This window comes from Cordyceps javanica, chromosome 7, assembly GCF_051103115.1.
Source record: "Cordyceps javanica chromosome 7, complete sequence".
In the NCBI taxonomy this organism is placed as follows: Eukaryota; Fungi; Ascomycota; class Sordariomycetes; order Hypocreales; family Cordycipitaceae; genus Cordyceps; species Cordyceps javanica.
The window spans coordinates 1,072,245-1,092,530 of NC_139301.1; the positions used below are offsets into that span (position 1 = coordinate 1,072,245).

Genomic DNA, 20,286 nt, shown 5'->3' on the forward strand with positions numbered 1-20,286 from the left:
CTCCCTTGCCTTTTCTCTCTTTTCTCTGGGGAAGAAGATGAACCGTGCTTAAATGTGGGCAGATGACTGTTTACAGGGTGGTTTGTTGAAGAGGAGGTAGAATAGAGCGCCGCCGTGAATCCCGGAGGCACGGACGGACGCTGTTCACGTGTGGCGGCGTGCTGTGCTGAGAGACGCGATGATTAGTTGTGTGCTCTGGACGGGTACCTGGGTTGCAAGCCCAGTGGCGTCTACGTTGAGTGGCAGCATGTGGTTCATGTATATGTATAAATATATATGCACCTCCTGCCATCTCATCCTTGCCAAACGGATGACGGCCAGTGACGGCCCAAAGTTCGGTAAGAATTGCGCTGAACATGGCAAACCATGCCGCTGGCCTCACGGGCCAGAGCGGTCGGTGGCGCACACCAGCCTTGTAGGACCGCCTCTGAGAGGCTGGGGTAGTTGGTTGTTCGGGAGATTTAAACGAGAGACTCGAGCAACCGAGTTTCCTTGTACACAAGTCGCAGCTGAGATGAGCTCGACGACCGGTTGTTGGCGGGTGTTAGTGCGCCGCCATGGCAGAATGGCCTGGAGGTGGTGGTGGCTTGCCGGCCAACAATGCCTAGGGTGTTTCGGCTTCGGAATCAAAGAGCCCTTATTCTTATTAGTCCAAAGCCTTGATGAACGCCCCAAGACGAGATGGGCGGTCCGTCATTATCGAGGTTGCGCCTCTCGTTCGAGTTGGTAATTTGTGGCGGCGGCTGCAAGGGCTGTGCATTCGGAGCCGGCCGACACAGGCTGCCAACTGACCTTGGGCTAGAATTTACAAGGATCGCTTGCAGGCAGACAGACCACAAGGGAGCGACGCTGTGGCTGCAACATATACTGTCCCGTAGCCCAGTATCGTCAACGATGACATTGGAATTGGAAGTGGTTTGTGAGACTGGGACCACCTTGCTTGCTTCCACTGGAAGACGGAACCCCAGTTGCCCAGTTATTAGTGCCCGTGTCCAGACAGCCAGCTCTCTGCTGAGGAGGCCGAGGCTGTCGTTGCACTGATCTGGTGGCTGCATGGCGCTGCCATCCTGCAACAGCCACGCCATATCCACACGGCCCCCAGCGACCCCGCAAGACCATATCTGGGGTGCCATATGAGTAAAGGTAAAATTTTTGACAGCACGAGACCATGTTGTTTGTGGAGGTCGGACGACATGGACAGGTCAACGATATGTGAACAATGTAATGCTGTGGAATTGCCATTCGGTAAATGAACAATTTAATGTCTGCTTCTCTCCTTGGCCAACGCTCCGCATGCCCCGAGCGCAATTTCGTAGCTGGACCAGACTTGCTGACTGGCCGCCACATTACCTCGTCACTGTTCGAGATAACAAGCAGCAGCCTCCGCCACTGGTCGCATGAGCAGCAAATCTCGCGGCGGCGCGCCAGCCAGTCGTTGGCCTGTGGCCACTTTGGTCTTGCTTCTTTAGGGCACAAGCCCGGCGTGGTGGCAGAGCCAAAAGTTCCAGCAGGCTTCCAATTCGGGCCCAAGTGCTGATCGACTGCAGCAGGGCTTGCGGGTGGCGACAAGGGAGCCAGTTTTCGTATGGATATGGCTTGGAGACGCGCCGAGACGAGCTATCCACTCGAGTGGCGTCGACAACTTTTTTTTTTCCCCTTTGCCGTTGATGACCTCGGATATTATCCTGATTGTGCCGCTATGAGCCGGAAGATAAATCAGTACATTAGATTCGAGTAGCAATTCAAATCTGTAGCGTGGCTAAGAATTGCTCGTTCACCGGAAACCGTCTAATATGTCCGTGTTTCTGCGGCACTCACTGGCTTGGGTTCGAACCTGGGTGCTCGCAGGTCTGGGGATGGACCCTGCGCGACCCGCTAGAAAAACGAGTTGAGCTCCACAGCTCGGTGTTTGCTCTGATAGACAAGTTACCGGAACACTGAGAAGCGAGGGAGATGCGATAAGCCTATTCAGAAGGCATGTTCAGAAGGCATGTTCAGAAGGCATGTTAGAAGGAATGTAGAGATGATAATGACAAGGCTGTTAAAAAACCCGTTGCCGCAGAGTCGAGGATGGGATGGATGTGGCATTAACTGCGGGGGTGGTCTGGCGGTTGGCAGCTGGTAGACCCAAGTTGGCGTTTGCCAACGAGACAATGTTGCCAGATCATCGTCAGTTTATATCTGATGCATCAACTCACAAGCTCAAGTCTCCATACAGTTTCTTGATCAGGGCCGTTGAAGCAGTGGAGAAAGATCGCACACATCATAATTGAGCTTGCATCGACTACAAGACGGGGTAAATATTGCATGTGAGCGGCCGTTTGACCCGACCTAGAGCACGCTCTTACCTGAGGATCAACGCTTCAAAGCTGAACAGCTAGGCCAGGCGATCGACTTGCGTGCATCCCGTCAATGAGCGCCGACGATGGCCAAATCATGCGCGGCTGCAGAGTATATGGGTCGAGTCAGGCCATACAAGGCCGAGCAATTGGAATTGATGCATCACCGTCCCAGGACATCGGCGCATCCAAAGCCCGAGGAGCATCGCGCTAGCGACGGATAATGCAAGCAGAGTGTGTGATAGGCCAGGCTAGGTAATCTATCGACAGCCCAAGATGCAAGAACAAAGAAGGCAGGTGGCCCAGAGATGTCCAGAGGTAACAGCGTTACGGCACTGGCCCTCGATACTGCACATCAGCGGCGAAGCCCGATATAATGCACAAACTGCGCGCCTCAGAAGTGCCCATATACAGACAGAAACAGCGACATCAAAGGCCGAGGAGCTTGCGACCTACATGCAGCGCCTGTACCTGACTGACACCACGGCTCACCAGCCGAGACCATTGCAACGATACCTGTCGGATTGCGGTGCGAGGGTTCGCACATTAACAACACTGTATGATGGATGGCCTTCCCCACACATACTGTTATCATTACAGCGCGCGGTGCAGAAGCCTATCCAGTCGTGAGGCGCTTCCGGTGTGGCTCCTTGCTGCAAAAGTTTCCCCTCGTGGGGACCTGGACATGGCTCCGCGGGCTGGGCTAGTGGGTTAGTGCAGCCATCTTGCTCCACGTCCGCTTCTGTCTTGACTCCGAGCTGGCGTTCCTATTAGTAGAGACAGCCCGCGAGCCGCTAGAAGGCCATTTGGGCTCACCCCAACCTGCGGCCGGCGACCCCGGTGGATACAAAAACTCGTGTGTGCCATCTCGCAGCAACCTTCTTGCTGTTCCCCAGGTCCTTTCCTCCGTCCTGTCTTCCTCTTCCCCCTCCTCGCCTTTGGCTCAGGATAGCGTAGGTCGCCCTTTCTTCGCTGCTTTGCTGTCAACCAGCAACCTCACTTGTGAGCCCTTTGCGACAATTGCTTCGGCATCTGCGACTGGCATCTTTAAGCCGTCACCTATATTCTGCGCCGTCACCAGTCTGACAGCGCATAACACAGAAGCGAGACAAAATTTAACAGCTAGAGATTTTCCTCTGGCTTCTTTCTCGTTCTCTCTTCTACGTCTTCAACGACGCTCATAAGTCTTTCGTCATGGCCGAAGCTCATCACAACGCCGCGCAGGCGACCCATGAGACCACGCCTGGTATGCGCCGCAACTCTGACCCAGCGCTCGAGCCCGAACATCAGCACACACACGGCCACCTTCACCACGCGCCTGGCGTTGCTCCTGCAAACGATGTCATATACACAAAAGAAACCGACCTTCCATTGCATAAGCACACAGACGCTGCAGCCTCTGGTACGCCACCAGACTACAGTGATACCGAGAAGCCGCAGCCTGGTATTTTGGCTCAACATGATGTCGAGGGCCAGTCTGAGTACAAGTCTTCTTTCCGTACCTTTTATGAGGGCCCCGGGCGCATCATTGTCCACCTGTTCTTCCTCTTCCTCTTTACTGGTTGGTGGATTGCTTCGCTGATTCTGCATCGCAAAGACAAGAATTGGATCATTCCCTTCCTTGTCTGGCTTTGTATCACTCTGCGTATTGTCTTCTGGCATGTTCCAAGTCGCTATGTCAGCAACGCCATCCGCAGCACGTGGAAGCATACCGGCGTCGTGGTGTACAACAGGATCCCGGCAAAGTTGCGTACTCCCGCCGGCGCTTTTGTCACCGTTGCTGCCATGCTTGTTGGGTCTTTTGTCACCGAGGAAAGTGTCAATAACACTCGTGGGAACCGTGCTATTAGTTTGCTTGGAATGGCCATCATCATCTTTTGCTTTTGGCTCACGAGTGCCAACCGAAGAAAGGTCAACTGGCGCACTGTCATTGGAGGCATGCTCGCCCAGTATATTATTGGACTTTTTGTTCTTCGCACTGGCGCCGGTTACTCTATTTTCCGCTTTATTGCCGACCGTGCTGGTGATTTGCTTGGATTCGCCAAAGATGGTGTCACCTTTTTGACTGATGCCGACACGGCTGCTAAGCCCTGGTTCTTTATTGGTGTCATTCCTGCCATCATCTTCTTCATCTCTCTCGTACAGGTCCTCTACTATGTTGGGTTCTTGCAGTGGTTCATCAAAAAGTTTGCCACCTTTGTTTTCTGGGCGCTCGGTGTGTCCGGTGCTGAAGCAGTCGTCGCTGCTGCCACACCCTTCATCGGACAAGGAGAGTCTGCCATGCTGGTCCGGCCGTTTGTTCCGCACATGACCAACGCCGAAATCCACCAAATCCTCACTTGCGGTTTCGCGACTATTTCCGGCTCCGTTCTCGTCGGTTATATTGGTCTTGGTCTGAACAAGGAAGCTCTCGTTTCTTCCTGCATCATGTCCATCCCAGCCTCACTCGCCATTTCCAAGCTGCGCTACCCCGAGACTGAAGAAACCCTGACTGCTGGTCGCGTCGTGATTCCTGACGATGATGAACACAAGGCTGAAAACTTTCTGCACGCTTTTGCTAACGGCGCCTGGCTCGGCATCAAGATTGGTGGAACCATTGTCGCATCACTTCTGTGCATCATTGCAGTTGTCGGCCTCATCAATGGCCTTCTCACCTGGTGGGGTCACTACCTGAACATCAACAACCCGAAGTTGACGCTGCAAACCATTCTGGGCTACGTCCTCTTCCCTGTTGCCTTTTTGCTTGGTGTTCCTCAGAACAAGTACGAGCTTCTCAGCGTCTCTCGTCTTATCGCGGAGAAAATCATCACCGTAAGTTTACATGCTAGACGCACTATGAATACAGTTTCTCCCGGAATATGTGAATAACGCTTGCCCCTACAGAACGAGTACAATGCCTTCAAGTCGCTCGTCGACGACTCGGCTTACGCCGACCTGACACCTCGCTCTCAACTGATTGCAACCTATGCTCTCTGCGGATTCGGCAATATCGGCTCACTCGGTATTCAGATTGGTATCCTGTCGCAATTGGCCCCGGCGCGCGCCGGCGATGTTTCGCGCCTTGCCTTCTCTGCGCTTGTTTCCGGTGTCTTTTCCACCCTTACTTCGGCGGCCGTTGCCGGACTTGTCGTCACCAACCAGGCTACGCTTGTCAGCGTCAAGCCAAGTTAGAGTGTGGCAGCAATGCTTGGAAACATTGTCGAGTCGCACAGTGTAAAAGAATCAAGTAAAACCCGCGATTAGGAAATCGCTTTATTGTAGTGTATACGCAGTCATGAGATATCCGCCTATATGGGCATTCACCAAACCTCGAATATCAATTATGCTGATGAAATTATGATGACGATGGCCAGGACGGATTATCAATCGCTGAAATGCTGAAAACATCTTGGCCCTCGTATTTACCCAAAGCATCATGCTGTGTACCCCACACCACCCCGCGACCCCGACTACCGGAGCGGCGGCCCCGGAATCTAGTCATAAAAGCAGCTTTCGCCGCTCCCCGCAACCTTAAAATTTGCACTGTACACATTCGCAGACGGCTGGTTGAGTGGAAGCCATATCGACAATGGGAACCGTGTCGCACAGAAAGTACATCCGATGGTACCCCGATGAGGCCTCCGAGCCGACATCTACTGTGGTCCTTACCTCACCAGAGAACCATTTCGTGGATTTGCGCATTCTGCTGCCACCCGACGGTGCGGCCAATTTGAGCAACGAACCAGGTCCGTTCCCCCTCTCCTTTCCAGAAACTAAACACTCGATACCATTCCATCCTCGTTTCTACCCCGTGTCCGTCTTCCCGCTAACATGGGGCAAGCGACAGCGGGCGAACTGCCGCTCGACCGGCTCGACTGGGCCATTGCGGGCACGACAATCTCCGAGGCCGCGACCGCACCGACCGGCGAGCCGATTCGGCGCTCGACGTTTTGCCACTGGGTGAGCTCGCGCGACGCCGACCCGGCGGGCGTGTCGGACGTCGGCGACATGTACCCGCAGGAGGACGGCACGACGCTGGAGAAGGGCACCATGGTGAACCCGGCGACGGGTCGCGCCACGGGATACGACGAGCTGTGGTATGACCTGCTGGCGCCGACGAGCGACTTCATTGCCGTGCTGCGCGTCGACGCCGGCGCGGTCAAGGGCATGCTGGTCTGGATCGGGGCCCTGTGCCAGGCGCTGGTGCGCGACGAGCACGGCATCGCGCTGGAGCGCTGGGAGCGGGTGCTGCCGGAGAGGGGTGGTGCCGGAGAGGCGGCGGCGGCGGCCGGCGGCGAGGATGAGGATGAGGAGGAGGATGTTGAGGAGGAGGAGACGTGGACGAGAACGGTGCGCATGGGCTCCAGGCAGCTGCCGTGCGAGAGCATCCTGACGGGCAAGGTCACTCTGGAAACGAACGGCGTGGTTGCTTGCCAAGGAGACATGTGGCAGGTGGTTGAGCTGCACGCGTGACGGGAGTCTGTATTCCGCTTGAAAAAGCTTTTACTGTACATGGCTTCGTCTGGCGCCCGGGTTCTCAAAGAAAATTGCAATGAATTTTGTATTGCTATTCCTGCTTAGTGTAGTAGAAACAATTGGGCGTTTTTTTTTTTTTTGCGCGCTTCTTCTTCCCCCCCGTCCCCCGCACCCTTGCGCCGGCTACGCCGGGCTCTTGTCGAGCGCCAGCCGTGTAGAGAAGATGCTCTGGCGGTCCGCCTCGGTCAGCGGGATCCTGAACCACTTGTCGAACGCGGCGACCCTCTCGGCCTCGGTCGCCGGCCTCTCCAGCACCTGGCGCTCCGTGCTGCCCTCGGACCTGCGCCGGACCTCGTCGTTCCAGTACGTCAGCACGCCGACCAGGCGGACGTCGCCGCCCTCGCGGCCCGGGGCGTCGTCGTCGGCCTCGACGAGCGCGCGCGCGGCGAGCAGGTGCGACATGAAGAAGCTATCCGGGTGGTTGCTGCAGTAGTAGTTGATCTGGTTGTAGTCGGGCCTCAGGTACTCGAGCTCGACGAAGCAGTACTGCTCGACCCAGGGCACCGCCGGGTCGTCGTCGGGCGAGTCCCGCGTCGAGTACACCCACAGCCGCTGCGCCGGGTCCGAGTGCAGGTCGATGCTCCGGTACTCGAGCCGGCCGCGGCGCGGCGCCAACACGGGGAACTCGGCGCCCGAGATCAGCGGCATGGGCCGCATGGCGGCGTCTCCGCCGTAGCCGACGTCGGCCACGTACTTGGCACCGTCTACCGTGACGATCAGGCACATGTGAGACCTGGCGTGAGGAGGGGTTGAGCGTCAGTTGGTTTCGCGACTGAGCCGGCGGGAGAAAAAAAAATGATGCAGCAAAAGAAGAAGAAGAAGTAGTAGAGAAAAGGGACGACTTGTGCGGGAAAGACGAGGAGGGGAGGGGAGCCGTTGACGAACCAGCCTGTGTAGTTTGGAGTCCCGGCGCGCACGCGGCCGCCGACGGTGAGCACGGCGTAGCCGAGGCCGCGCAGGACGGCGGCGAAGAGGGCGTTGAGCTCGACGCAGTAGCCGCCCTTGCTGCGCACCACAATCTTGTCAAACAGGTCGTCCAGGTCCAGGGACAGCTGGTGGGTAGGGTTGTAGTGGATGCCGACATTCTCAAAGGGCACGCGGGCGATGTGGTGCAGCATCAGCTGGTGCAGCCGCCGCAGGGGGTCTGCCGCGTGCCTGGACCGGGGGTAGTCGATGTGCTCGAGGACCCGGTCGAGCTGCTCTTCCGAGAGCGACGTCTTTTGAGGCGTCGAGTTTCCTTCCGTGAGGGACATTTTTGTTCAAGTCGTGGAAACGTTTTCTTTCTGTTTGCGGGATAGATTTGGGCGAAACTCGCTTCCCCTCCCCTTGACAATGGTAATTGGCGAGGCTTTATATATAGCTGGGCGAGGAAACAAAAAAAAAACTAAAAAAAATAAAAAAAGGAAACAAGGAAAACGAAAACGTGCTCAGTTTTAGGTTTGGAGGCGGATGCTGCACCGACGGCTGCTGCACCGACGCCGCGGCTCTGTCTAGACGGGAAGAGTATCAGTAGAGCCTTGCCTCGGAGTGGGCCAGTCTTGTGTGCCCGTGGGTTTCGCAAAAAAGCTGAGCAAATGGCAGGGACTTGAACACCAGTCATATTCGATATAAAGTGCCATTAGTCACAGCCCGCCTGCATCTCGCCATGAGCGGGAGCGGCCATCGATTTGCAAGCCTTGCGCCACGTGGTATCGTTTAGTAAGAGCCCTCCCCCGACGCCTTTGGTGCCTGTACGTACGGTCCCGGCGGTCGGCGGTTTCGCGGCGCCGTGCGGTCGGGAGTCCGAACCGAGCGCGAGGTAGCAGTTGCCGCGGCAAGCAAAGTGCTTTTGTGTGTTTATCGTAGGGAAGGGGAGGCTGGTGCTTCCAAACTAATGAGTGTTTTGTGTCTTGCTTTTATTCTATCATTGACAGCGCCCGTATTATGTATGGCCTGACCACCGGGCATCTACTCGGACGAGTCGGATGCTGAACAGCGAACACTCGGCAAAGCCGCTGATGAATAGCAGATGTGATGTACCAATACACGATGGGCCATCCTCAAGAACCTCTTTTTCATTTGAGAACATGTATCAAGTAACATCATTTAATACAAAGTTTCATCAAGTCCATGCTGATAGTCTCCATCGTGAACCCTAGCCGCTTCGCAATCGTCTCGCCGTACTCTAGCGGGATGGTCGCGGGCGCCTTCCACTTCTTGCCCGGGTACCTGGCCATGACGGCGCGCAGAAGCGCCGTGGCGTCTCCCTTGCCCCGCGCTTCGGGCTCGACCGCGGCCCCGAGCAGGTTGACGGTGTCCTTGCTGTCGTCCTCCGGGTCGGAGATGGCGCAGTGCGCCGCGCCCAGCCTGAAGCCGCGGCAGCTCTGCGGCCGCGCGGACAGCGCGAACTGGTGCCAGAGCTGCCAGGGCAGGTCGGCGGCGGCGCCGTGCCGCTTCATCAGCCGGAGCACCTCGTCCGGCGTGCACTCCTCCAGTTCGGGCTGCTGACGACCCCGCTGCTCCTGCTCCTGCTCCTGCTTCCGCTCCTTCTCCCGCTCCGGCGCCGCCTGTCGTCCCTCTCCGCCGGCCGCGGCCGGGTCGTCGGCATCCCGTGTCCAGCCGGCCAGCGGCCGCACCACCTCGAACCCGTTGCGCGAGTACAGCTTGATGGCGGGCGCGTTCTTGGTGATGACCTCGAGCCAGATGGTCTCGGTGCCGTCCGCGCGCGCGGCGTCCACCATGGCCGCGATCAGCCTCGACCCGACCCCCTTGCCGGCCCAGCCGGGCACGACGCCCATGCCGGCCAGGCGCGCGTGCCCCGGGAGGTCGTCGCGGTAGGCCATGAGCGCGAACCCGACGGGCGTGTCGCTACCCTCGGGGCACGCCACCAAGCTGCGCTCCTTGGAGATGCAGTGGCTGGGCATGTAGCCGTCGAGCTCCTCGGGCGTCCACACGATGGGGTGGCCAAAGTAGTCGGCAAAGGCCTCGTTGGAGCATGCCGCAATCTGCTCGACGGTAAAGTCGCTTCCTGATCTGATATCCATCTTGTCTTCTGGAAAGAGCTTGTTCGAAGAAAAAAAACAAGGTTGAGAAATTACAAAAAACTTTGGCCGATTCTTCATCTTCCGACTTTGGCCTGACCGACAGCCTTATTAGTAGCATCTCTTAGTTTGCGGCTCTAGTACCCGGCACGTACGCGGATCTGCCGGCCCTTGGAAACGGCAGGATCATGGTCCACGTAAGCCTATGGGCGAACATGCAGCTGGCCCTCGTAGCAAGAGACTGTCATGATGTCTGTGGTTCAACGGTGCCAAGCCCGGCGAGCCGGTTTGATTCTCTTCGCGTGTGGTCGATCCTGCTCCGCCCTCTTGGTGACTCACACGGGCAGAATGACAGAATTTGGAAAATATCAATTTCAAGGTAGAGCACTTTGCAAGATTTGTGGCAATCTGGGATAAAAAATTTATTCGTAATATTTGCCCAGATCTGTATGTGTACGAGGCGTTGAAGCAAAACAGTATCATGGCGCAACTAATTTGGAGGCTCTTGTATGCACATCGCTCTTGGCTGGCAACGCAACGTCGACACATGACAGAGCGGCATAAACAGAGCCTTTTTTTTAGTACCTTTGACCTGGTATTTCTATCAGATTCCGATCGAGTGGTATTATCAAGGTTTCTACAGTAACTCAGTACTGTGTCTAATGAATTTCGTGGCAACTCAATCTCCAAGACGGAATGAGCCGATCACAGCCCAGCATACTCTCCATATGGAACACCGGCCCATCCCGCATATCCGGAGGCAATCGCCGAGATCAGTTAGTATTCAGCCGGCTCGCCGGATCTGCGCTCTTCCCTCATATCATTGGCCCTAGTCCTCTCAACGGCGACCCTTAGCAAAGGCCGGCCACTCATCCTGGTTTTCCATGCTGGCGCGGCATTGCATTTAGGCCGGGGCCGCCAAGAATCATCGAGCTCGCTACGCCGAATCTGTGAACAAAAACTTCCCAACGGAGAAATATTGCATGCGAGCAAACGCTGAGCAATGTCGCAGCGCTAGTGCGCGGTGAACGGCAAGTAAGACGATTTTCATTCGATGCTTTACGAAGCAGACAAACGCTTGGGCCAGTTTCGGCGCTGATGCCCATATCGAATGGCCCATTACCCGCAGATATTTCACTTGCCTTTTTCTGAAAACTTTTCAAACTAAACATGAAACGGAATTTTTGGGTACGGTCTGTACAATGTCCGCCGTTGTCATGTCGCATTGTATCCGGGGTCTGCGTGGTGGTCGGTAGCCAGACAAGGCCGTATATTCGCCGCATGTACTGATAAAAAGAGCAAAGTCTTCTGCTTATTCAAACACCGCAAAGCTTCAAATCGAGTGCCCGTTCATCTCCAGAACTTGCTGGTCAGAATTCGTTCATCATGCATCACATCACTACCCTCGCATGTACAATGGCCCTTGCCGCCGCCGCCGCGCAATCCTCGCCTCTGGCTGGCCGGCAATCCGGTGATGTTGCCAATGACTAGGACAGATCTAGCTGCGCAGAGCTCGCCGTCATCTTTGCTCGGGGGACTTTTGACTCTGGGTATGCAACACACACTTTCATCCACCAAGCCGCCACTTTCCTGACCTAAAACTCATTTTTGTTTCCTAACAAGAAATATCGGCCCTTGGGTCGGACAACCCTTCCGCGACGCCTTGTATTCCAAGTTTGGCGCAGGCAGAGTTGCACTTCAGGGCGTCGATCCCCGAGACTACCTCGCCGACTTGGACGGCTACATCGAGGACGGTGGCCCCGAAAGCTGCGCGGTCAGTCTCGGCAAGGCGGTAGAGCGCTACTCGGCCCGCTGTCCTCTTGCAAAGATTGTCATCTCTGGGTGGAGGTAAAGCAGAGCCGTCTTATACTTTCCAAAGGGAAAAAAGTCTCTGACATTCATCCTAACAGCCAAGGAGCGCTTTGTGCCCACAAGAGTCTCGATCCTTCCAACGCACTCGTTGATGAGCATGCACGGAGTCGGGTCATTGCCCTCACCACCTTTGGCGATCCAGTCTCCGCCTGGTCCGACTCCATCAGCTTCCCCGCGCTTCCCGAGAATGCCAGACTTTTGTCTTACTGCGAGACTGGTATCCCGGATCCGCTCTGCACGAACCCGCTCGAGGACTGGCCTCACAGCCCCAAAGCCTTTATTGACAAGCTGCAGGCAATATGGCACGACTTTGGCGATGCCGACCTCAACAGTGCGCAGAAAGCTGCCATTCATGATCTAGTGGCGCAGCTGGTGAGCCAAGCCAGGAGCAAGATTGGAAAGCTGGGGGGGGACATTTTTTCAGGGCATATCCGTCACTGGATCCTCACACCACAGCACTTCTTGTACGGCGTTGGCCTGCATCCCATGACGAAGCAGGCTGCAGCGGACATTGCTCGCATATTTCAGCAATCCAAATAGATTATCTCTAGCATATCCATAGTTGTAATGACATAAAAACTCCAGCCATTACCATTGTTATGTCACCTGTCCTGAAATAAAATCTCATGCTGAAAGACATGTGCAGTCTGGCAAGTCATGGCCCATTGTACGCAGTTCATTTGCCTGCAACCATTCTCGGCTGCAGAAACTGAATAATCTTGAAAAAAAAAAAAACTATATCATCATGGTTTGGCGCGAAGCTCTTCGGGGCAGTCCGGTTGCACGAAAGGGTGCGCCTTCTGAAAGGCCGGATGCTCGCCGAGGTTGGCCGCAATCTTCTTGACCGTGGGGTACGGGTCGAGACTGATGCTGAAGCGCTCGGCGCCCCAGATTGCGGGCATGAGGGCGACGTCCGCAATCGTCACGTCGTCGCCGACCGAGTACCTGCCGGCGCTGGTCCTGGCCGTCTCGTCGTAGGCCCGGAGGCCGTCGTTGATGAGCTCGATGCTCCACTGCTCCGCGTCGGCGCCGATGGCGCGCAGGCGCTTCAGGATGCGCAGGTTGGTGACGGGCTGGACGTCGCCGGCAACGATGTTGGCCAGGGCGCGGGCGACGGCGCGCGACTTGGCGTCGGCCGGGAGCAGGGCCGGGGCGGCCGCAGCGTCAGGGTGCTTCTCGTCCAGGTACTCGATCGCGGCCATGGACTGGCCGATGCGGAGGTCGCCGTCCCTGTGGGCGACGAGCAGGGGCACCGTCGCCGAGGGGTTGAGCGCGCGGTGGGCGTCCGACCCCTGCTCGCCCTTGAGGAGGTTGACGTAGACGGGCGTCCACTCGAGCTGCTTGAGGTTGAGCGCGATGCGCAGGCGGCCCGAGCAGGACGAGCGGAAGTAGGTGTAAAGGGTGTAATCGGCCATGGCGGCGGCGGCGGCGGCTGTGTCTTGAAAGATTTGGCAGGGCTTCGTTGGTTGTTTCGCGAAAGAAAAGAAGAAAAAAACACAGAGGCTGCGAGCTCCCCCATGTTTTGTTGGAATCTCACGGCTTCTGTGTGGAAGGCGGGGTGCAAGTTCCGTGCCTAGCCGAACTGGAGTTCCGGCCACTCGGAGCTGGTTCCGCCCGCCATCCCTGATCGGGAAACGGCCTCCGGCCCCCGAATTGAGACGACTTGCAGACAACTGCACAAGGCGGATAGCCCGGTATTGATGAAATCATGCCGAATGACAGGGTCAGCTGCTGATTTGATTCAACTCAACCCTATTGATCTTATTTTCACTTGGCTAATGGCCCGCACTTGGTAGTTGCGGAGAGAAGCTTTTCGGTACAGGGTAGCAACCTCGAGAGAGGTCCCCTTTGACACGGAGAATGATTTTCATGCTTGCAATATAACATTTATAGAGGCAAGCGGTCATGTATGAGGTAAATTATGTGAAAAAGTGTTGATAGGTGGCTTATGATGGTTGCCGGGAAGCGCTTGGCGGCACAACAGCCAAGCATCTGGGCGCCAAGTGCCAATTATCAAGTTCCAGCCACCGATTCAGGAACCGAATGCGTCGGCGTTGGTGGAGATCAGAAAACCCTATCCGGTGCGTGCTATCAAATACTCTATAATTAAAGAAACAAGGGTATTTCTTGCAGTTATAATTCACAGGTGACGGATGCAGCAAGGGGCGTCAAGAAAAAGGGATGCAGGGACAACACAGGAAGGGCAAAGGTTAAAGCACACGATTAATTGCACGAGAATAAGAAGAATAGACTACTTAGATTCAGCTACTCTCAATGAAGAGAGCAGCATCTAGAAGCTCAGTTTCAAAGGTAGGTTTTAATCAATACACTTTTCCCTCAGTACTTGGCTGGCGGTTAAGATGGGAAACCGCCGTTGGAAGCTGAGATGTGTTGACAGACCACAACATGGATGTACTAGATTCTTATTCGATCGTAGTGTTCATCTTTAGTATTCCTGTCCAGCTGTACAGGGCACAGGCACCTCTCGGTACCCCGACTGGGCGTCCAATAGCCTGTATCCAAGAAAACTTCGGGTTTCCCTTATAGGCATCCGATATCAAAACACTTCTTACGGGCATGACATGGAATATAGAGAGATGGGACCGGAGCAGATGGGTTGCAATATTTGCATTCGAGCAGCCCTTGCATTGACTCTGGGGGCCTGGGCGCAGCGATGATGCAAGGCATGCGAGCGGAGCGCAATATACCTGATAACGTCTTCAAGCACGCCATTTTGGCTTCAGCGATGGCCCGGCGGCTGAAGGCCAGGTACCTTAAAAAATGACTGGGCTTTGTGGACATGCCGTGGCCTAGACTTGTTTGCGAACGCGGCCAGCCCGCGAACCGCGGCAGATGCCCTTGATTCGCACAAGCAGTGATCATTTTCAATGGTTGACAAGACTATTTCAAATATATCGAATGTTGCGCGTCCGAGGCTGATGGTGGCTTTTTCAATACCACTTTCATGGACAACGGAAAATCTCCGAACTGTCATCGCCGATTGGGCCCAGCGTCAACCCGACAGACTGGTTCTACATGCTGCCGGCTGCGAGTTGGTATCGCTGCACACCGAGCGTCGATCAGAGTCATAATCGGCGGGCACAGGAAGATGCCCGTCAAAAGCCAATACTACAATGCAACATCAAGATCTAGACCATGGTCTGTGTCAGCGCCGCACTCGGAGCAGGTTTCTTTCCCAACCCTACGTACGCTGCTGGTTGGTTTTGTCGTCTCATTGCAATGCAAAGGTCAACCGTAAACTCTTGATGGCGCCAATATCAAGTTTACGAGACACCGAGGTCACGTATTCCGCGCCAAAAAAGACGAAACTGAGACCAGAGTCCTGTTGGCACAATCTCTGCATTGTTGTGAGTAGCCTTGACCACAACCGGACAATCACAAACCAACCCAAAACAAAAGCTCAATGGAGCGCCCTTTCCCCCTCTCCCCTCCCCGCCGCCGTCCGCATGAGCAGAGATCCCCATCCCGGGAGCGATGTAGCGTGACCAAAAGTTGCCCGCGTTCGCGGCATCGCGCCGCAGTCAGCTGAGCAACTTGGCAAAGCGCCCCTGCTTCTGCGGCCGTCAAAAAAGGTTTGGCAGGGTCAGGCAGGCAGGCAGGCAGGGGGATGCAAGATTAAGGCTGCGAGATTTTTCCGTCCTCGCCATGGGCAGATCCTGCCCGGGCCGTCGCTAGCTGAAGGGGAAGAAAAAAAAGGGCATGGCCCCCCCCCTTTTTTTACGACTCTGCAGCGGACAGGAAGCCACGAGGTAGCGTGCTTGCGGAGGTGGATGATGCTGTTGTTGCCATCAAGGCTTAGCTCGTGATGATGCATCCCCCCAAGGGATGTGGGAGGCGCAGGCTCAGTCGGCGCGGCCGCACCGGAAAGAACAAAGAAAGAAAGACAACAACAACAACAACAACAACAGAAGAGAGCAGCAGAAGTCGGGCGGCGTTTTCCCTCATCGTTTAACCCGCCTCTCCAGGATTCGGTAGTCTAACGCGCCTCGAGTTGTTGCCATGTCTCTGCTAGTGGCCGCCACGGCGCTCTCTAGTAACACCGAGGCTGGCAGAAGAGTTTCAAATAGCTTGAAAGGCGTTGTTTGTTACGTGGATGGCGTGAGTAAAAGCACTCGTCCATAGATCTCACATGGTGTTGAGACGAAAACAAGAGTGTCGCCATTTTCTCTCCGAGCAGCATCCCGGGAGGCAAAAATGAAAAGCTTCATGCAAGTGGAAACTCTCGACATTTTGTTTTACAATGCGCTGGGGCCCCCGGCGGCGGTGCTTTGTGAGAGCCTCAAATCATGTTCCTGTCACCTCTCTCTCCTCTCCCATTAACACGGCGATCATCCGACGCCCACACTTTCGGGTCTTTATGGACTGGACTGGGGCTCTGCTGCTGCAAGATGACGGGAAGTCCACATCTCGCAGCCGTATTGGTAATGAGCTTGCCCAGCCAGCCAGCCTACCAGCTGCCAACCTGCCTGCCAGCGCCGTCTTATCAGCCAAAATCCTTACCCCGACACCCTGTTTCCCATAGAAATCATAAAAGAAAAAAAACGAGGCTAGGCTAGTTTCGTAAAAGGCAGCTTAAATTGTGGGGGGGAGAGCGCCATTCACGGCCATCTCTCGACGTTGACGCCATTTTGGGTAAATCTTACTCGTTGCATTCCTAGCCTCCTTCTCCAGCAGCACGCGGCAGAAGGACCCCCTTTAAAAATAGGCCCTGCGAGCACGCAATTCAGTGGCTCGGTCGACATCATGACATGGGTTCCAGCCCTTTTCCGGAGCTGAGGGAGAGAGAGAGAGAGAGAGAGGGAGCGAGAGAGAGAGGGCGAGTCGGGGCAAGGCGACGACGACCCTTGGGCCGCCTCGTACCCCGGAGAGACAAGGAGTTGCCGTCGCAAGCTTTGGCCAAACGGGAAATCTGGATTCGTCGCTTGGCGCGGACTGGAGAAATTCAGCCAAGGAAAAAAGCCACCAAAGGCTCGAAGAAGAATAAAAAAAAACGGGCGTCTGCCCAGCTGGTCCTCCTTTATGCGCTCAAGAAGCTTGCGGCTGGTCCACACGTGCTCCTCTTGCTGCGTGTGTGCACCATCTCTCTCCAACTTGTGTGTGTCGATGAATTTGTTATATGAACTTGGTCCCGGCCCCGGCATTGTACTCGACTTTCCCGAACTGACGGAACGCATTCACAAGCTCCTGGCCGGCTTCCCACTTGGTCTTCCTCTAGTCCCGCCCCTACAAAAAGACTATTTTCATTTATAGTCTTTTGATATCTTTTCTACTTTTTCTCTTCCTTCATCATTGTTGACTGCCCAATCGTCAAAAAAAAATACTCGATAGTTTGCGTCGCGGACACGGGTGAATCACACACCACCGGTTGTCATCATGCCTAGCATCAAAGAGCGCCTGCAGCGGGCCTTTGACTCGCAGCACTATGACGCAGACGACGATGTCCCCTCCATCTCGAACGCGGACCTTTTCATTGAGCGCGAGCCCACGGTGGCCGAATTCTTCCAGGAAATCACCCCCTCATTGCAGGATGTCGGCCGCTACGTTTACAACCTGTTTCCTTTTATCCAGTGGATCGGCAAATACAATGGCACCTGGTTCATCGGTGATCTTGTTGCGGGTATGATTGCATTTGAGCGAGAGAAAAAACAAATACTCGGCCATTGAGTCTGTGGAAAAACAAAAAAAAAAACTAACGATACGCCAGGCATCACTGTCGGAGCTGTAGTCGTCCCGCAAAGTATGGCGTACGCCATCCTTGCTCAGCTCCCCGTCGAATATGGTCTTTACTCGTCCTTTATGGGCGTCCTCATCTACTGGTTCTTTGCCACATCCAAAGACATCACCATCGGTGTAAGCGCTCTTCCGCATCTCCATTCTGAATCAGGTGCCGGCTAACAAGTTCAGCCCGTCGCCGTCATGTCGCAGGTTACCGGAAACATTGTCCTCCACGCCAAAGACGTCCTGCCGCACGTCGAAGGCCACGTCGTCGCCTCCGCCCTGGCCATCATCTGCGGCGCCATCATCCTCTTCATGGGCCTGGCTCGCCTCGGCTGGATCGTCGAGGTGATCCCCCTGCCCGCGATTTGCGCCTTCATGACCGGCTCCGGCGTCAACATCATCGCCGGCCAGGTCTCCAAACTCATGGGCATCCCCAAGATCAACACGCGCAATGCCCCGTACCGCGTCATCATCGACACTCTCAAGGGTCTGCCCAAATCCAACATTGACGCGGCCATGGGCTTGACCTCTCTCGCCATGCTGTACATGATCCGCAGCTTCTGCACCTACATGGCCAAGAAGCAGCCGCACCGAGCCAAGACGTACTTTTTCATCTCCACATTGAGAACTGCCTTTGTCATTTTGCTATACACGGCCATCAGTGCGGCTGTCAATGTTCCCCGCCACAAGAAGAACCTCAAGTTTTCCCTCATCAAGGACGTACCCAGAGGTAAGGGCGGCTCTACCGAGAACATGATTCGAGGAATTACAAAACTAATCAAGTTCACAGGCTTCCAGCATGCCGCACCTCCTACTGTCAACGCGGAGATTATCAAGGCTTTTGCTTCCGAGCTTCCCGCTGCCATCATTGTCATGCTGATTGAACACATTTCTATTTCCAAATCGTTCGGCCGAGTCAACAACTACGTCATCGACCCGTCGCAGGAACTCGTCGCCATCGGTGTGAGCAACCTTCTTGGACCTTTCCTTGGAGCCTACCCTGCCACCGGATCCTTCTCTCGCACTGCCATCAAGTCCAAAGCAGGTGTCCGCACCCCCTTTGCCGGTGTCATCACTGCCATTGTTGTCCTCCTCGCTGTTTACGCCTTGACCACTGTGTTCTACTACATTCCCAACGCCGCCCTGGCTGGTGTCATTATTCATGCTGTCGGCGACGTCATCACCCCTCCCAAGGTCATTCTGCAGTTCTGGCGTGTCTCACCTCTCGAGGTTGTCATTTTCCTGGCTGGCGTGTTCGTGACGGTCTTTACGACCATTGAGAATGGCATTTACACAACAGTCTGCGTATCATTTGCCGTTGTTCTGTGGAGACTGTTCCTCAGCCGCGGTCGCTTCCTCGGCGTTGCCCGCATCCGCACCGTTGTCACCTCGCCCAACGGTTCTGTGACCGGTCTCGGTAGCGAGGACAGTCTTCTCGGGGACTCGGAAAAGACTCTCCGCACCGGATTCCTGCCACTCGACCACGAGGACGGCTCCAACCCCAGAATCGATCTTCAGCGCCCATACCCTGGTGTCTACGTGTACCGCTTCGCCGAAGGATTCAACTATCCCAATGCGACCCGCTACTTGAACCACCTCACGGAGACGATTTTCAAGGAGACGCGCAGAACTGATATGAGGCTGGTCGGCAAGATTGGTGTAAGTAACGGATCGACTTTCTTGGGGAAACGATGGTCAATTTTGCTAACAAGAACATGACAGGACCGCGCCTGGAATGACCCCACGCCTCGCAACGTGGAGAAGGAGGCCGTCGACGACACCAGGCCGATCCTCAAGGCCATCATCCTGGACTTTTCCACCGTGAACCACATTGACGTGACTGCCGCGCAGGCACTGATTGACGTGCGCAACCAGCTGGACCGCTACGCCGCGCCCGGCACGGTGGACTGGCACTTTGCGCACGTCGAGAACCGCTGGACCAAGCGCGCCCTGGCGGCGGCCGGATTCGGCTACCGGACGCCCAAGCCCAGGGTCGGCGAGAACGCCGGACAGTGGAAGACCATCTTCAGCATCGCGGACCTCGGCGGTGCCGACAGCGCGGCCAAGGCTGCCGCTCTCGACGACAAGACGGGCCGCGGATCCTACGACATTGAGAGCAAGGTGGCTCCCGACTCTGAGATCTGGCCGGCCTCGGGTTCCGAGAACAACGATGTGCCAAAGAACCCTAGCAGCGCTCGTCTCGTCGCCGTCCACGGCCTGAACCGGCCATACTTTCACTTTGACTTGCAAGAGGCCGTGGAGGCCGCAGTTGCCAACGCGGAGAGGTGATGGCCGAGTTGGGGTTGTTCTGCTTTCGTTTCCTCCTTGTATTTGGTCTTTTCTTTTTATCCAGGGCCTCGACTGGTTTCGCTTTTTTTTTGTTCTTGTTTGGATATCATTCGTCATGTCGCTTCAATTATGCGTATCTAGGTTTGCAAAAGAGTAGGCAAGGGGGCACTCTAGGGAATATGTCTTTAGCATTTTATATTTTCCATTTAATCTACAACTTTAGAGCATGTTTTTCACTCCATCAACTCTGCCCCGAATAAAACCTGCTCTGAAGTGATTGAAGACGGAGAACAGGCTCAGGCCAACAAGAAAAACCCAACGGCGTGTCGCCCTGGCGGTTATATACGCGGGGCAGACACTGCCAAGACGTAGGCTGATGGTGGAGAGTCCGGAGCAATAGCGCTATAATAGTTTCTTGGTGAATTCCAGCAGTCTTATCAGTGGAAGCCACGGGATCCGACCGCGCGGGAGCCGGCTAAAGTCGTCGCTCTACAGCCCATGCCTTACCACGC

The 20,286-nt window shown here is 55.5% G+C and overlaps 7 protein-coding genes across 7 annotated transcripts; 4 read left to right on the plus strand and 3 right to left on the minus strand.

Moving 5' to 3' along the window:
- Positions 1 to 3,533: 3,533 nt before the first annotated feature.
- On the plus strand, positions 3,534 to 5,510 carry V2A60_009838 (Na+ dependent nucleoside transporter C-terminus-domain-containing protein; the record flags this gene model as incomplete). The annotated part of the gene is made up of 2 exons (XM_083261102.1): positions 3,534 to 5,150; positions 5,223 to 5,510. 2 exons carry the CDS (start codon positions 3,534 to 3,536, stop codon positions 5,508 to 5,510), a joined length of 1,905 nt encoding a protein of 634 aa, XP_083117228.1.
- A 397-nt stretch (positions 5,511 to 5,907) lies between these two features.
- Positions 5,908 to 6,791, plus strand: V2A60_009839 (uncharacterized protein; the record flags this gene model as incomplete). The annotated part of the gene is made up of 2 exons (XM_083261103.1): positions 5,908 to 6,064; positions 6,166 to 6,791. 2 exons carry the CDS (start codon positions 5,908 to 5,910, stop codon positions 6,789 to 6,791), a joined length of 783 nt encoding a protein of 260 aa, XP_083117229.1.
- A 186-nt stretch (positions 6,792 to 6,977) lies between these two features.
- On the minus strand, positions 6,978 to 8,107 carry V2A60_009840 (arylamine N-acetyltransferase family protein; the record flags this gene model as incomplete). Its single annotated transcript, XM_083261104.1, has 2 exons — positions 6,978 to 7,587; positions 7,740 to 8,107. The coding sequence occupies 2 exons, from the start codon at positions 8,105 to 8,107 to the stop codon at positions 6,978 to 6,980; spliced, it is 978 nt and encodes a 325-aa protein (XP_083117230.1).
- Positions 8,108 to 8,935: 828 nt separating this feature from the next.
- Positions 8,936 to 9,877, minus strand: V2A60_009841 (GNAT family N-acetyltransferase; the record flags this gene model as incomplete). The annotated part of the gene is made up of 1 exon (XM_083261105.1): positions 8,936 to 9,877. One exon carries the CDS (start codon positions 9,875 to 9,877, stop codon positions 8,936 to 8,938), a length of 942 nt encoding a protein of 313 aa, XP_083117231.1.
- A 1,413-nt stretch (positions 9,878 to 11,290) lies between these two features.
- Positions 11,291 to 12,286, plus strand: V2A60_009842 (uncharacterized protein; the record flags this gene model as incomplete). Its single annotated transcript, XM_083261106.1, has 4 exons — positions 11,291 to 11,345; positions 11,385 to 11,424; positions 11,498 to 11,722; positions 11,785 to 12,286. The coding sequence occupies 4 exons, from the start codon at positions 11,291 to 11,293 to the stop codon at positions 12,284 to 12,286; spliced, it is 822 nt and encodes a 273-aa protein (XP_083117232.1).
- Positions 12,287 to 12,489: 203 nt separating this feature from the next.
- Positions 12,490 to 13,161, minus strand: V2A60_009843 (uncharacterized protein; the record flags this gene model as incomplete). Its single annotated transcript, XM_083261107.1, has 1 exon — positions 12,490 to 13,161. One exon carries the CDS (start codon positions 13,159 to 13,161, stop codon positions 12,490 to 12,492), a length of 672 nt encoding a protein of 223 aa, XP_083117233.1.
- Positions 13,162 to 17,140: 3,979 nt separating this feature from the next.
- On the plus strand, positions 17,141 to 19,774 carry V2A60_009844 (sulfate transporter family-domain-containing protein; the record flags this gene model as incomplete). Its single annotated transcript, XM_083261108.1, has 5 exons — positions 17,141 to 17,384; positions 17,472 to 17,617; positions 17,672 to 18,215; positions 18,276 to 19,144; positions 19,208 to 19,774. 5 exons carry the CDS (start codon positions 17,141 to 17,143, stop codon positions 19,772 to 19,774), a joined length of 2,370 nt encoding a protein of 789 aa, XP_083117234.1.
- Between the last annotated feature and the right edge of the window lie 512 nt (positions 19,775 to 20,286).